Below are 17042 nucleotides of genomic sequence, written 5' to 3' on the forward strand. Positions count from 1 at the left end.
TTGGACGGAAGTATTCGTACACCTTTTAAAACAGAATAGCTTTTTTAAGATTAAGCCAAACAACTGGAGTTTTCTTCTTCGAGATTCTACCAATTGGCATAAGTGAGACGCGCTTTTAAATTTTAAGCCGAAAGTCGTGGTAAACTGCAATTTTTACGGCTTTTAAACATTGCGTTAGTAACTCATAGCAACTTTAACCGGTTTCGATGAAATTTTTAGTGTGTATTTTTTTTACGCGTCATCTAGTAAACTAATCCTTCTAACTTCTAAAAAAATCCAATTTCAAAAAAGTTATTGTGTTTTAAAGGGTGTACGAATGCTTTTGTCCGATACTGTAGTGAAAACCATTTGGCCGCTGATGCTACAAAAGCTTCGAGTTTAGTATTTAATTGATTAAAACCATTCGGTTGTAGCAAAGAGAAGTTTATAGGGGTGTATTATTGGGAAACGTAGTTGAACATTCTCTTACTCCGCAAAGGTTTTGCAACTTTGAAGCACATGAAGTATTTCATTTCAATGCATCGTTAACGTTCTAAAATTTTACTATTTGAATACAAGTTAATGAAATATCTTGATGTGTGTACACAGGAAAAGTACTTTCTAATAGTATCAATTCACTATGTTATTATGATAAAACAATTTAAAATATACCTCGCAATGGTGTTCAATTAGTCTTATAAAAAATTTCCTTATGATGATTTTAATGAGCATTTGATTTTGTTACAGTGAGAATTGTGGAAGGATTTATTTTCAATATTACTAAAATAAATCGATTGCAAATGGGTGCATATCTGTGCATCGCTTCAAATGGTATACCACCTACAGTCAGTAAAAGAATAATGCTTACAGTACAGTGTGAGTATCTTCTCTTATAGCATTCTGTATACGATTTTATAACTTTATGCATACAGTATTACATGTTCTTTACAGTAAGACAAATTTAATTTATACTTGCAGTTAGTCCAATGATTTCAATTCAAAACCAATTGGTTGGAGCACAAGAGGGACAAAGGATGACTTTAGAGTGTAATTCGGAAGCTTTCCCAAAATCGATCAATTATTGGACAAAGGAAAACAACGAAATTATAAAAAATGGTATTTTGACTTAAATATTATAGAATTGCAGTTCGAATGCATTTAGTTATATTAAACTTTTTTACACATTTACGTAGACAAATATAAAAATTATAATAATACTTCATTAATATCGATTAAATGGATTCGTTAGTATTGATTATATCTTTTCAATTTTCCGAATTACTCCAAGCAAAATAAACGCACATAAATAAATATAAATTTATATGCATTCAGTGAAGTTAATAGCTTTTTGTGATTGAGTAACCAAAAGAATGAACATTCCAAAATTTATATAAAGCTCACCAGATGCTATATTTGTATACGTTTGTGTGGAGCATAATAACCTGTTACATTTAGATAAAATGAATCGCACTCTTCTTATTGACATTTCATCCTAGCTGAACTGATATTTCATACAATATCTCTGTGCAACGTTCATTTGTCATCTCTGGTTATAACACGCAAGTAAAGTAAACCAATAATGTTACTGTCAATCATGTTTCTTATTTTTAATTCATGTAATACACAGATATCTATCCTTAAAACTACCTTACGCGTATACAGGGTGCCCCAGTTTCTTTTTTTTTTTTTAATTCTATTAATATATTTTATAGATATAAATAAAAGAATGATATTATATAGACATAGGTCATTTCTAATTTTACTAGAAAATTGTAAGAAATATTTAAATTGATCATTATAGATTGACAATAAAGATAATCACTATTACACCCTATAACAATTTTTCATCATCCCTAACAATACATTTTGATAAAATACGGTTTGATTTATAATTCATCATATCAATCATATTGATGCTTATTCTATACACGCTGTGGTCTATACATATCCTATTCCATATACTTTTCTGTTGAAGACCAAAATATTGTTTCTTACGTTATAACATATCTTTGTTACAACTTTGTAATAGGACATCAAACAGCCTGTTCCGAGATTGAAACACCCTATATACATTTATTATTCATATCGGATAAATAATGCTTGTCTTAACTCTGAAGATCATTTAGACGATGTTCTTTTGAAATATTATCTTAAAAAGAATGAGTGCCAATGAAAAATTTTAATGGAAATAAATTGAATTTTGAATTTATGGAAGTCAGCATTTTCATGTTATATGTTTACATTCCTATTAATTTCGTTTAGTATGTTGAATATAATTTCAAATTGTTATAAAAACAATATTGATAAATAAATGTCGAAATTAAATATAATTTGATTAACGATTTGTAGGTCCCAAATCTTCATATCCGTTAAATCAGACTTTTTTAACAGATTTAATTCCTTGAAGTTAGTACATACATTCCTTTTGTGCCTCGTACAGTTTTAACCCTATCTCTAAAGGCTCGAACGCTTTAAAATGTTAAAGACTGTAATGATTACTATTATACATGTTCCAATTCATTATTCGAGGCATACATAACGCTACTAGCATGGACAATTGACGTTTCAACATACTGATATTATTGTATCAAGTCGGCTTTATAACAATCACTGAATTCTGCTAGTTCTATTCAGTGCAGAAAGAATTACTTCCACGTCTGCCCCATTAACTAGATCCCTATGAATTATCTTCCACTTCTTCCTGTATGGTGTCTTCAATGTAGTTCACTATCGTCATCCATGTCCTTTTTTATTGTCGCATATTTAACTTTCGTCCAAGCATACAACGCTTGTAACAATAATAACAACAATATACATGTGTATAACAGCAATCCTTCACATTTAATTGCTTACGCAATAGTATCATTGTTCATTAACAAAAAGTTTTGTAGAAGACTAAATTGTTTATATGTGAAACGTAATTTCTAATTCTTATTCAGATCATGATACGTTCGAATAACAGAGTCAGATAATAGAAAATTCGGATAATCAAGATTCTACTGTACTATTTATATAATTTTCAGTTTTCAACTGTCAAATGATTCGATTCCAAGCTTCATGATATTTATTGGAGAGGAAATGGTGCCTTAAATCGGAGTGAACGTATACGACATTATTAATTTAAAATAACAGGGATAACGAAACGAAGGGATGCTTTCGCGTTTACGTGCTTGTATTCCTGGACTGCTAATTCACTGAAGAGCGATTGAACCGTACTGACTAGTTAATGTTGTTTTATTAACGAGTGTACGCACAGTACACGACACATATGTACCGTACATTACTGGGACAGTCTAACAACGTCGCAGTTGGATACGGGGAAATGCATGGATCCATAATTACGTCGAATAATGAGAGTTCGGTACTAAACTTTTCACGTGTGAGGATTATTTACATAATGTTTTATTGTTTTACATAGATATATGTGTGTGCACACTACTTGCATACTATTTTACGTAACCTGTCAAACTACCGATTCGAAAATTCGGAATATTTATATTCTTTTATCGTTATTTCATATATATTTTTATTTGCATGCGAAATTTAATTCTTGATGGTCAACGATATTTTAATCTTGTTAGAGAAATTTGTACTTGTTTCACTAACAGTATATCTAAACAATCCCAAAATTTGTTATGAAATTATACATTAGCAACACTGTTTATAATATGATATAAATATTAATCTTTGATACCGTTTTGTTTCAGGAATGTACAAAAGCCAAAATTATACGTTAATATCATAGTAAATTTGTTCTATCAAAACATTTGAATAATTAAGTTTGTTTAATAGATTATTTTAAACCTATGAAAAAGATTACGTATATAATTTTCATAAAAGCACAAAATTATTTATCTGAATTTGATTTCATATGTATGAAACTATAAAAGAATTAAAATAAATACAAATTTTCATGATTTCACAGAAGCGGTCTACGTTAAATTAATATAAAGATAAATTAAACAATAATTTATTTTACTTTTACTCCAATATACGAGCACAATATTATTACACATATTTAATTTGAAGAATATTTTCGTTTCCGTACATTCATAAAATTTTAAAGAGGGACATTAGGTGTATTTATAAGATAAACGGCCAAAGAATATCTGTCATAAATGAATTTCTCATATTTTGTATGTTTGATACTACTAAGTCAGTCAGTCAATCCAATTTTTAATATCTTAATTAATACGTTAATCACTTTACTACTATATAATTTACTGCTTCAATATTGAACTTGTCAAAATTTATTATAAAAGATTAGCTTGCATAACAGAGATGTTAGTGTTTCGCTATTTATATCTGTATTGTGATAATAAATGTTTGAACGCATTGACGTTGTTTGCGCTAACATAGCGACAGGAAAAAACAACGTTCAACATGGACCATCCTAGATCTGCTGTCGCCGTCGAGTACATATGAGTGCATGTTCGCGTAATTATTTCAGATAATGAGACACGATATTTGTATGGTAATTATTCGGAATAATGCATCCTCGTATCTGTTAATACGTCTAATTGCTTTAGACTCAGTAATGCAGATACAGTAAGAAAGCCAACAATACAGACGCTATGATCCTTATGTACAGGGTTGCTAATTACGCAACTAATTAGGTTAATTTTAGATGTTGTTTGCACAAAATCTCACAACGAAAGGTGCTTTACCATTAAGGATCAATGGTGTAGGTAGAATCGGTACTAATTTTATGCGTTAGATTCGATGGGAATTGGTACTTACATAGGTACATCTTTCATTTGTAACGCTTATTTTATTCATTATCCTAGTATTGTTCATAGCCACTATTTAAATCAAATACATTATATTTACATTATATTAGTACTAATTAATTAATAGAAACAGATTAAACATCAAGTAATACAAAATGTTACAGATTTGTTATTATTATCTTAAATATAACGTGTATCACTTTATCATTATTACACTGTTATTCTCATTTTGCTATTAAATATTACAAGAAATCGTAAAAATTATTTACAGTATAAACAATATGAATCTATTTAATCCGAAAATACCTATCATCTAGTAGTAAGAGCATGCATAGGTATTGTTTGATATAGCTAAATATTCGGTGTTATGAATTGCGCGGTATGGCGTGGTGATAATTGCATTATAGCACCATATAAGCCTAACTGGTTTCATCTCTACTAGTTACATTGGGTGGAATAGAGAAACTGAAAATTACAAATAGGTTATCACGACACGTTACGTTATGTTCTATTCTGAATGTTAGTTTCGCGATGCCCTGCAGTCTCCCAATATAACAGCTACGAGCTACCACATGCTTTACGATTTAACGTCCATCTGATATTCAGCTTCATTAATCTGGATTCAATACAGTGAAACTGTTCGAGCAGATATTAAATATACTCTCGTATTTTTATATTTCATTATTAGGTAAAATAAATAAATGGATATAATTACTCTAATAGTAATAACTATCATCGTAATTCTCCTTTACAACCTTTCTTCATTTTTCATTTTTATAATAGACGACGAATAATATTCGGGGAAAATAGACAGATAACATTTATAGTAACACTTGTTTAATAGTCCTCACTTGATCCTGGATCTGCGAGAATCCAGATCTTACGAAAATGAGGCGAATTAGGTATTGCAAGAATTTCCTGCCGTTATTTGTCTCGTATTTGCTCGCTGCTTGTCTCTTATTGTCAGTGTGTTGGAACGAAAACGAGAAACAACGGGAAAAAACAGAAACGGAAGAAAATATCATTTGAGCAATAGTCAGCTTTGCATTACCACTTTTACGGAAATGGTTCAAAATTTCAAATTCAAATTTCAAATTTAATAAATTTTATACAAAAACACAAGACTATTATTTGAAAATATTCTCAAATAGGAAATAACACATATATATTTGTAACTGGTAACAAATAAAGATATTTCAAATACTAGTTTTGTAAAGTATAAATATTCTATTTCTCTTATTTAAAAAAATGTTGAATCTGTACATACATAATTCATCAGCCATGAATTAAGATATAGTGTATGTATATTAATGAGTAGACAAACAAAAAGTTCAATAACTGGATGGAACAAAGTTTAAAAATCCCTGTTGTTTCTACATTTTACATCTCTTTCTATTAGAATTCTAAACTTTAGACGTATATATCTATGAAAATGTTTACTTTGTTCCTTTTCTGTTGGTTGTTGTTATGTTAACTATGTGTTAAAAGTTTTATTATTCTTAATTTATCTATGTCCAACTTTAAGTACACCATTAAACAAGACAGGTTGCTCTAAAAATAAATACGCATAATTTGGTTAACAGAATTATTTCAGAGGTATATTAACACAATTCTTTGGACAGGAAATAAAATTTATAATACACATAACAGTACCTGCGACAATTTACAGTTAAAATACCATCTAAAACACACTATCGCGAAAACCTCCTTTTTTCTTTTCTTTTTTTTTTTTTTTGTTGCATTAAACAGGAATCAGAAAACGCAGAAAATGTATTCAATTGTCACTGAAAGTAACATAGATATTTAACCATTGATAGATTATGTTTTCCGGGCGTTTTGATACATGATATATATGTCCGCTGTCTCGAGTTCGATCACATACGCAAATTTTAGTCGATGATGAATTGATTTCATAATGAATTACATACAAATTTTAATGTAAAAATATAACAAAGAAAATGAATTTTATACAAATTTAAGTGACGGTATCCTCAGACGAGTCAAATTTTGACTATCTAAATTTCTTTTGTTTATGTGGTGCTAACATTCGATCGCTAAGAATTATATGGTGCAGTTTAATGACTCGATAATGTTTTGCTGAATAATAATATATTTGGAATGAGAGCGATGCTGGAAAAATATCGCATTTAAAAACATACGACCATATATAGAAATTCTGCACCTACAATTTACGTGTAACGAAATGAGAAAGAAAACTTTTCGGTTGAATCGTCGTTTATATTTGATACGAACGTTCAATACTTAAAGAGGAGAAATGAATTGATGGTAAAAAATCTGATAATATTTATTTCATATCAAATTCGATCATTTCAATTACATATATACATATGTATATAGTTGTACGTTGCACAATGATTAAGAAATGTTGAAAGTGAATCTAATGGTATATTTATACATGTATATATAATATAATTTCTATTGGAATTCTGGCCGTAGCTCTACTCTCAGATCTAATAATGTACACGTACAAACCATTATTCGCAAGTTAGAAATGTGAAATATGTGTGGTCCTACCCATTACAAACTCCTATAAATTTTAGAAGTAACACGTGCCATACGTGTATTATTTATTATTTGTATGAAATTTATCATTTCCTGGAATCTGAAGAAATATTATTTGTATACAGAAAAATTTTACTTTTAGGCATTTGTGACTAAACCCTGTCTTTATATAAAACATTGGGTTGTAACATAAATAAATGCGATCAAATAAAGAAACATATCGAGTTTAACCGAACTTATTTATTTTTCAATCCAATAGAAATTTATGTGATATAATATGTAATCAAGAATGAAAGAGAGGCGAATATAAAATACGAAGAAATAAACTAAAGAAGAAAAAGTAGATAGAAATCAATATGATTTAGAAAAATACGATTTTCATTCTTGAATTTTACCACTTCCCGTTAACTGGATGTTCCCCGCGCAACGATGCAATCTTAGATTATTGGATAGCAACGAATACATATCACGCGGACAAAACTAAAATACGGATGGTGCTGAAGTAACCTCTGTATGAGAGTAGCGTGCCCCGGGCTACTTACCAATGCCATTACTATCCTTTCACCCCTCTCTCTGGCATTGCGCTATTCTAACTCATCCGTTCTTTCCGCATCACGATGACTCGCACCCTTCTCGACTATCTCAAACCAGACGTTTTCTGGACCTAGCTTCGCTGAACCGTGTATACAACTTTAATGACTCGTGATTGTCATGACTTCTGCTCTTTGCGCCGCTCTTTTCGCTCGTAACGTGCGGTTTACCGAGGGAAAACGATGTCTGCTATGTTATTAATTCCTGAGCGAAAGTTTCAGCTAACGAACCTCTCTCGTAAAAGTACCTTCCAATTTCTCGGCTTTCTTCTATGCTATGTAATTGTCTCATATCCTTTAGGTATCGAAGGACTAGAAATTTTAATTTAAATGTGCATACCTTGTCCATCGTATTTAAGGTATTTGTCGCTCCCCTATTTCCCGATGGTTAACCTTCTTCTCAAGATATTTGATATGAAGAAGGTGTTTTAGATCTTTCCAAATCGGTATTTTCAATATTTCAATTTTCAGTATTTAATACGCAGTTGGAAATATGAAAACGTTACCACATTATCTTTTTTGCTACAAATTTTTGTTCACTTTTAATTTTATTTCTGTACAATAAAAATCCTGATCCCATATTCATTTAATTGATTACTCATCATAAATATTATAATTTTATCCATTGAACTTACCGTTATTCTTTCAGGATAATGGTATAGGTAGTTAGACAGATCCGATAAATTTAATAACTGAAATGACTGCTCCAGAAATAATCTACAGTATTAATATGATTTTAAAAATTTATAGGATGTTAAAAAGTTGTTAAAATATTAATTAAAATCCCGTATCGATAATTAGCATGTTGAGTACATTACTAATAAACGAAGACACGATAAGAACGGAAATATTGGTATCTATAACTTTCCGAGTAAAAGTAATTTTATATCCGAAAATCCATTGGACGTCTAGCGTGGTAATGCTCGGCAACGCAGTTCAACGTCGTTAAACTTTTTCATCTGCTTTCCAAACTCAAAGCCGGCGAAAGTTTTTCTTCCGTTTGCAACGGTCGATAGAGCCACTACATAAATGTATTCTACCTTTCCACCGTCGTTTTCTTCCTCTCTTTTCCTTCTTCTCATCCTGTATCTCTCAGGAAGTTTCCCTCTAGCTAAGAAAATACTTCTCTGCTTTACCGCAGATCATTACACTCTATACCTAGATTTCACTCTCATCTGATTCTCGCACGATCTCAAATTGTTAATTACAAAATCCTTTCTCTCTGACTCGATATTCCTCATGCAACATTTCACTGTATATTACAGCAGAAATTTCATTCTCCCTTCAAAATATTTTTCTTCTCTAAGACATTTTTTGTTTAGAACAAATTATCTTCAAATAATGACATGGCTAATACTATCATCGTAAAGTGATCATGAAGTTATAGATACATATTTATCCTACAGTACATCTCCACAAAACCGAACATATAGAGACATTCGTAACTATTTCAAGGAAAACCATATTGATGCGCGTAGTAGGGAAGTGGGGACCGGGCGTACCGAGTGGCTCACAAGGAGTTTGTGTTTTTAGTTTTACTTTTATTTTACTATGGCATGACGTAGGGCATAGATAGACGAATGTAGTCCTCTGTGCTGTCAGTGGAGACGTTCATCGATTTGAACAATACCAATCGGTGTAGTGGAGACATACCTTTAGAATCAGTTTACAAAGGAATCCGTGTACCCGCCGGGTATAAATTTCAAGTCTCTACTGTTGGTATGTAAAGTCGTTCAGGATTTAAAACATTTAAAATAAAATAAAAGGGGCTTTGTTTGGATCCAAGCCCTTTAAATATCCAATATGAAAAGGTCTTGTTTTGAAAATTAATTATTTTTTTCTATCTCGATCATATACACTTTATTCGTTCGCCTTTAATTTTTAAATTTCTTAAAAGGTAATAACGCACACAGATTACAATAAAATAGCATAATATACTATAACATAAAGAAATATAGCACTTGGATGTTCTATTATGAATATATATCGTCTGAGAATCAATTTCCTTTTTTAGTACAGTAACAAAGGTATTACCTTTATTATAGGTTCACTATCTGAAATTAATCCTGTGATGCTATATAATATTCTAATCCCATTTCAACATTGTTCGAGGCCGTAATGAGCACATAGCGTGATCAGCTTTCATACTACAAGCTAGTTTTTATTTCATTTTTGATAGGATGCCGTGTGAAATTTTCTCATTGTAGGTGTCGTGAATTTTACCAAATATATGAATATGTAACAGCTAAAACGAAAATCGTGATAATTGAGAAATGCATTGCATTATGGTAAAAAATGGTTTTTCAAATAAATCAGTCTTTTGACTGCATAAAAAGCGACCCTATTTACATTTTGTATTCGTTTCATATTTTCGACAGATGTTTCACAAATTTCGGACATACATTTAAAAAAGTAACAAATACCTTCGAAATTTTATATTTCCATTGAAATGACAAAAAATATCTCAACGTAAGAAAGTTGTAGAGCCCGAAAAATTAAACTTAACATTTCTCACATTTTCGATAATTGTATATCATTCTCATATTACAAGTTCTAAAGTTACATCAGATATATATACATTTTGTTACATATAACTACAATTGTTATTTCATTTTATTTACGGAATTATTCACGTAACGTGCGTAATTCTTCTCCGCCAAATTAATTTAAATGCGCGTGTGAAAAGAGTAAAGAGTCAGAACAATTTACCAATTCAATGAAGGTTCATTTTCATGATGTATAAGCATTCATGCGTGAAACCTTAATGTCTGCTTTTATACTCGATGAAGCATAAAGTGCACTATAGAATTCAAATGAATCAAAATCGATTGATACTTGTAAATATATAATAAAATATTACATTATTTCAAATTACATTATTTATAACATCATCCACCAATCATAAAACTAAGTAATGTAATATATTTTTTACATAACTAAAATAAGTACACGTGATTTCTGTATTAACTCTTGTATTGTTAAAACAATTTAAATTTCCCTAATGTTCACATGGTTTGTCGCGCTTAAAATTCTTCTGATTGAAAAATGTTCACTTCTCTAGATTGCCTACTTTATTGTAATAAAGATATATAGAATGTACATAATACACAAAATTATACACATAAAGAATTCAAAGTACCTGTTATAATATTTATCGGATTAAGTAAATCACTTCTTAATACCTATTTCTTTGTTCATAGCCCTAAAAATGTGAATCTGTATAGACGCATTACGCAAATATTTCTATCCATTTTTTAATATTTAGAAGATACCATTTTCATCTAGAATGCAACTTATTTACCTTTCGTTAAAATTTATTCCAAAATCCCTTAGAAATATGAACCAATTCTTTTCTGTTAGTTCTATAAAAATTTATTAATTAAATGAGATTCTACAAAGTTTTTGTCAAAATTAGCTACGGTATAGACATGTTACATCCATTGCATTTGAAACATATATATTTATAGCATTCCTGCTTTCTTATGTATTTTAAAGGGTGTTACCTAGAGTTTCAGCAAAAGGTTCTACCCCTTAACTTCATTTTCTCCGATGTTCGTATATAAACTTGAAAATATAAATCACGTTATACTACCTCAAACGAGCAAAAATCTACCAACTAGAATATTGTTATTATTATTACTGTGGCGACACAGATCGTCAGAGCTAAATCGAATGCTGTCGCTAACAGGATCGACTATAACAATATTTTATCTTTAGTAGAGTACAAGGAGAAGCTAAAGAACAGAGAACCATATCATGCAGACTACAAAAAAGCAGTAAAATATGTGAATTAAAAATAAGATGGCTCAGTACAAAAAATATAGTAATTATGAAATTATGTTTTGATACATATATATCCATACTCATAATTATATATTATAGAAATTTAACAATGTAATTATATGTTTCTTACAATAAATAAGAATATATGCTAGATAAATTTTATAACTCGATAATTCATTATATATATTCATTATACTACATCATTCGTTACCAATGATCCAAATGGATTGTACAACAAATAAAATTTAAATAAGAAGAACCTATCGAGAATTTTTATAGACGTTGAGGTTTCATTAATTAAAATGTGAAGATATACTTACATATATTTATATGTCCACAATTAATGAAATCTACTTTGAACATATTTAGTCAAGGATTAATCCAATATATGCGTTAAATGAAAACACTTCATTTCACATTTTGTATATATTTTCTCATGCAGAATAACATTTTACCGATTATCTGTTCTTCTGCAGTCTGGAATTGCTCACCTTAAACAAGTTTTCAAACCCGATTTTAGCACAGATGAAGCCTCCTATACAAATAACTTGCTTTTATATGAAGAAAATATAAAAATAAATTATTACAAAGATTCTTTTATATAAAAGTATTTCATCATCGTTGTAATTGGAAAATAGGTAAAATAACTTATTAAAGTAGCTTCTTACTCGCGGAACATTCTTTAAATCGTATAATTAATATTGTTGAAAATGACAACGTGAGTTCGTGCTCACCATTCATATGCAGATGCGTTAGTTATAAGAAATAGTGACTAGAGGATAATCCTAGTTACAATTGATAGATTTAATCGATAGGCTTAAGATGCCTTTTTGTTTTGTTTTCTTTTTTTTTTTTTTTTTTGAGCCAGAACGGTGTGATAGATTTATCCATTCAATAAAATAATAACTATTCTGATCTTACCTCTGAATATAGAAATAACAACAAATATAATAGTTAGTAGGTATACCATAGAATTTTGCATATTCCGCGTCAGTAATAAATATTTCAAATCGTTCTAATTCTGATTGTAAATGTTACGTTGTTTTATCGAATTGTTTTAATAAATGTTATATACATATAATACTTACCACGTTTGGTTTTTAACGCACAATAGCCGTAAATAACTTGAATAACTATTCACAATAAAAAGCAATAATGTAACTTTTGATAAAAATTTTAATATACAGTATTACCGGTAATATATAGTAATACCGGTAAATTATATTTTTTCTGAATAATTACAAACCATTAAGTTATTTAGGAATAACAAAACTTGCTCACATGCACAGCAGCAATCTTTAGTTTTTATATACATTCTTCAATATAGTTTTCATTATATTATATTTATCAACATTTTTTAATTTTATATAAACGTCCTCATTCATTTCTTAAATGTTTAAAAAGTTAATAGTGACATTTATTTGTGAAATATGTTAATAGTACTTATCGATACCCGAAATTAGAATAAAGGAGAAAAATTAAAAAATTGCAACTTTTGATAAGCATAAATAAGCATTTTATAATGCGCAAATATTAAAAAAACCGATGCTTATTGGTTTTACATTGTTAAAATAACATTAAAAAAGACTTGATTAATAGAGAATGCATCGTCACAATTTAATATACAATGCATAACAAGTAAGGACGTAAAAATAAAATGCACATATTTAACTTACAACATTGCGTATTAATTTTATACGTACTTATTTCTGATACGCATTTATTTTATAATTCAACGAATTAAAACATTATCATATTTTGTCAAATCTTAATTAATACGAAATATACTCAATATAAATATATTCGAAAAAGCCTTAAAATATAAAAATTACATCATTTACTAATATCATATTCTGTAAATATTTTTTATATTATGCTTAAAAGGTATTGGAACGAGATGCGCTATTTATACATTATATGAGAATATTTGCTATCGAGTGTAGCTAAATTGCAATTAGGTTGTAACTATTATTTCAAATACGACAGCACCTTCCAACATATCCGCAAAGTCTAAATATAAATTATATGACACATATGGACAGAAATTTTAAAAATATTACAGAATTATGAAACAGCAAACGAAGAACCTAAGGATATTTGGAATAATATAAGAACAAAATAGGCAAAAAAATTAGTTGATATACTAGATTGTCTGAAATGTGTTATTAAATGCAAAGTCTGCCTGATAAAATATTAATTTTTATATGTGGATTATATTTCTAAGACTAATTCTGAAAGTAGGAGTACTTCTATGTCATTAATTATTTGAAATTTTTACTTATATTCCTGTTTTCGTTACACTGAATTTTTATATTAGGATAATGTTTATATCTGTTGAAAGCTCAATTATCAATCATTTAATAATTGGGCGATCGGGAGTACAAATATTTCTACTTTTGTAATTCACTTCACTTATGAATTGAACAAATATTCAATCTTTAATATCTTTTGTATAAAATTTATTATAAATTCGACATCATTATCAGTCATCCATTATTTATGTATTATTATAAAATTATTCCTGTAGCATATTTATGTTGTAAAATAATTACATATAGATATTGTTTAATACTTTGTTTTCAGGAGAAAAATACAATCAAACTTTCTCATATAATGAGTATAAAGTACACATGAAACTTACGATATCATCGGTGGAAATGTCCGATTATGGAACATACAAATGCATATCAAAGAATTCTCTAGGGGAAACAGATGGCAGTATTAAGCTGTATCGTAAGTATATCTTTCACATTATATTTAGCCTTTAATAGCAAAAATGTACACTTCACGTTATTAAAAAAAAGACAGCAAGTACATTAGTATCAAATTACATCAAATATGTATTACAAATAATAATACAATAGTATATAAAGTACACTAAATACTTTATAAATAATTTGAAAAAATAAATTTTGAAGATATAAGAAAAATATCGTTTATTATAGTACTAGAAATATCTTAATATCTTCAAATGTTGTAAAATCATAAAGTTCAAGTGAAAAGACTAACGAAAATGAAATATTGCGCTGACGTGACATTAAACTTAAAGAGATTAAGCAATTTGAGTAACATGACTTGAGCTATACAAATACTAGAAAATATTGAAAAAGTCTTTTACTAATTCTATAAAACATGTATATGATAACGTGTATACGCAATGAGTAGACAAGAAGACGATAATGAAGTAAGTAATGAATAAAGTAATTATTGAAATCGTCACGATTCTTTTGATAAAAGGAGAGTGAATTGAACGGTATTCACACAGTGTGCTTTTAATAAATGAGTTGACGCGCGACCACCTGGTGCCAGCAACAACGCTGCAGTTTCAACAAAATGCACGTCGCAGAATATAGATTAAACGAGAAATATCTTCCTGCGTTGGTTTGTTCATTCTTAAAATACGATTTAATTAATTCATCGCACATTCTCTGCTTTACGTATGTAATTATAATCATAGATTTATAAGGCAAGTTTAAAAAAGGAAACAAGATTCCAATAACAAAGAATCAGTCGGTGATAAGACAATAAAACGATGCGAATTAAGAATCTTCATGTCATGATTCTATTTGAAATTATAATTATTTTGCGAGAAAAGCGAATTTAAGCATAAGCTTTTCATTTAACTTTGTCTAAAGCGCGTATTATCTATTAATGATAATATAACAAATATTTGTTTATTCTTCTGTAAAATTATATTTCATTTAAAAAAAACAATAATTAATATTACTATTCCATTAAATTACGAATTTAATGTAAAAAATGTGCGAAGGTTACTATTACGCTACTAACTTTTGGACAAAAGCTTACGTCAAAAAAAAATAAATAATTCATTTCAGATACTCTCAGAATATCTAGGTACATGACAATGAAATCTTTATATCAGTCTACAAAAGCGTTTGCAAGAATGCCATGTTGGCCGTTATAGAAGAAATACCTTCATCTAACGACCATATTCTAGTATCGATCCGAACTTTTCCTTGGTTAATAGATTTCGCAAAGAAAGACCTTGGTCGTAACAGGTTTTCTTAAATCGAGAATTCTAGCTCGTTATTGTTCTTACTATTATTTACGTTACTGACGACCATTTTCGCGAAATTGAAGTCTAATTTTTAAGGCAGCCGCTCTTCTCTCTGTACGATTCTCAATATGTATGTATTCAATTGGTGAAACTGCTTTGTTTAGGGCACCCATCTCCAATGATTTTAATTTTCATATATGTTATTAAAGTCACCCTCCTGAGTGACTATTACCGTGTACTTTCCAGTACAATGGAAAATAGCAGAAATAATATTAATATTAAAACCTGGAAAAAATTCTGATGCAGTGAAAGATTTATCAGCAGTCAAATAAATTCTGTCACGGTTGAAAAACAGTTAGTACTTGAATACCAACTTGAACTTAAATGCAAATACGAAACAACTTAACAAATATATCATTTAGTCCGAAAAATAAATCAATCATTTAAAGAAAAAAGTACTACTTTACGGATTTCATCGATACTTCGCAAGCCTATGATAAAGAGTGACAAGAAGGCTTATTATAACAATCAAAAAATGTGTACCATTTAATCTATATAGAATATTAAAATTTTATCTGAAATATAGATTCTTTACAGTGAGGTATAAGGAAGTACAGGCAGATGTAGTACCTATCAATTTTGGAGCATTACAAGGGAGTGTGCTTGGCCCAATGCAGTATATTTTACATGCCGCAGATATGCCAATTTCCCAAGATTGCCGCACAGTTATCTTCGCAAATGATACGGCAATCATCCACGCATGTAGATCTACAGAATGCATCAGACAATTCAGAGAATAGCTTAAATAATATTTAAGAATGGTTACAAAAATGGAAAATTAGAGCCAATGCAAACAAGTCAATCTATGTAGCTTTTATTGAGAGGAAGTGTATGCGTCACTTAATTACGTTAAGTAGAAAAATAATGCCTCCAGCAGACTCTGCCAAATATTTTCGTATGCATTTAAACCGTAGATTCAACTAGAGAAAGCATATCTGGCAAAAAAGGAAATCTAAATCAGCTTCATTTTAATCAACTTATATCTCAACTTCAAAACAAAAATGAATAAATGTATATTAAACTCATATGGACATATAGCATAAAATTGTGGGGTTTAGCGTCCACTTCAAATGTTGAAATTTTGGAACGATTTCAATAAAAAATCTTACGAATATACACGAATACATCACGGTTCAAAAACATTTACAGAAACTATTCCACCATATCAGTATACTTACCAAACAACTATTTGAAGAGATATCAAACCGACGAGGATACAAACTTTTCAATAATTCGGACATAAAAGATAGATTCTAAACAATTTCGTGTAAAACGTACCATGAATTAAATTACAGAAAATAAAATAAATTACAAATCAATGAGTACATTATTTACAAATTGCACAAAATTGTACCTTAT

The 17042-nt window shown here is 29.3% G+C and overlaps 1 protein-coding gene across 1 annotated transcript in view; it reads left to right on the plus strand.

Moving 5' to 3' along the window:
* The window catches only part of LOC117239622 (neurotrimin-like), a 257399-nt gene that overhangs the window by 226511 nt on the left and 13846 nt on the right, over positions 1-17042 (plus strand). Inside the window, exons 5-7 of the mRNA XM_033505341.1 lie at positions 727-855; positions 958-1095; positions 14189-14338. Coding sequence (XP_033361232.1) covers positions 727-855; positions 958-1095; positions 14189-14338 — 417 coding nt within the window. The remainder of the gene's footprint in view (positions 1-726; positions 856-957; positions 1096-14188; positions 14339-17042) is intronic.

Source organism: Bombus vosnesenskii, unplaced genomic scaffold (assembly GCF_011952255.1).
Source record: "Bombus vosnesenskii isolate JDL3184/JDL3185 unplaced genomic scaffold, Bvos_JDL3184-5_v1.1 scf7180000014105, whole genome shotgun sequence".
NCBI classification, from domain to species: Eukaryota; Metazoa; Arthropoda; class Insecta; order Hymenoptera; family Apidae; genus Bombus; species Bombus vosnesenskii.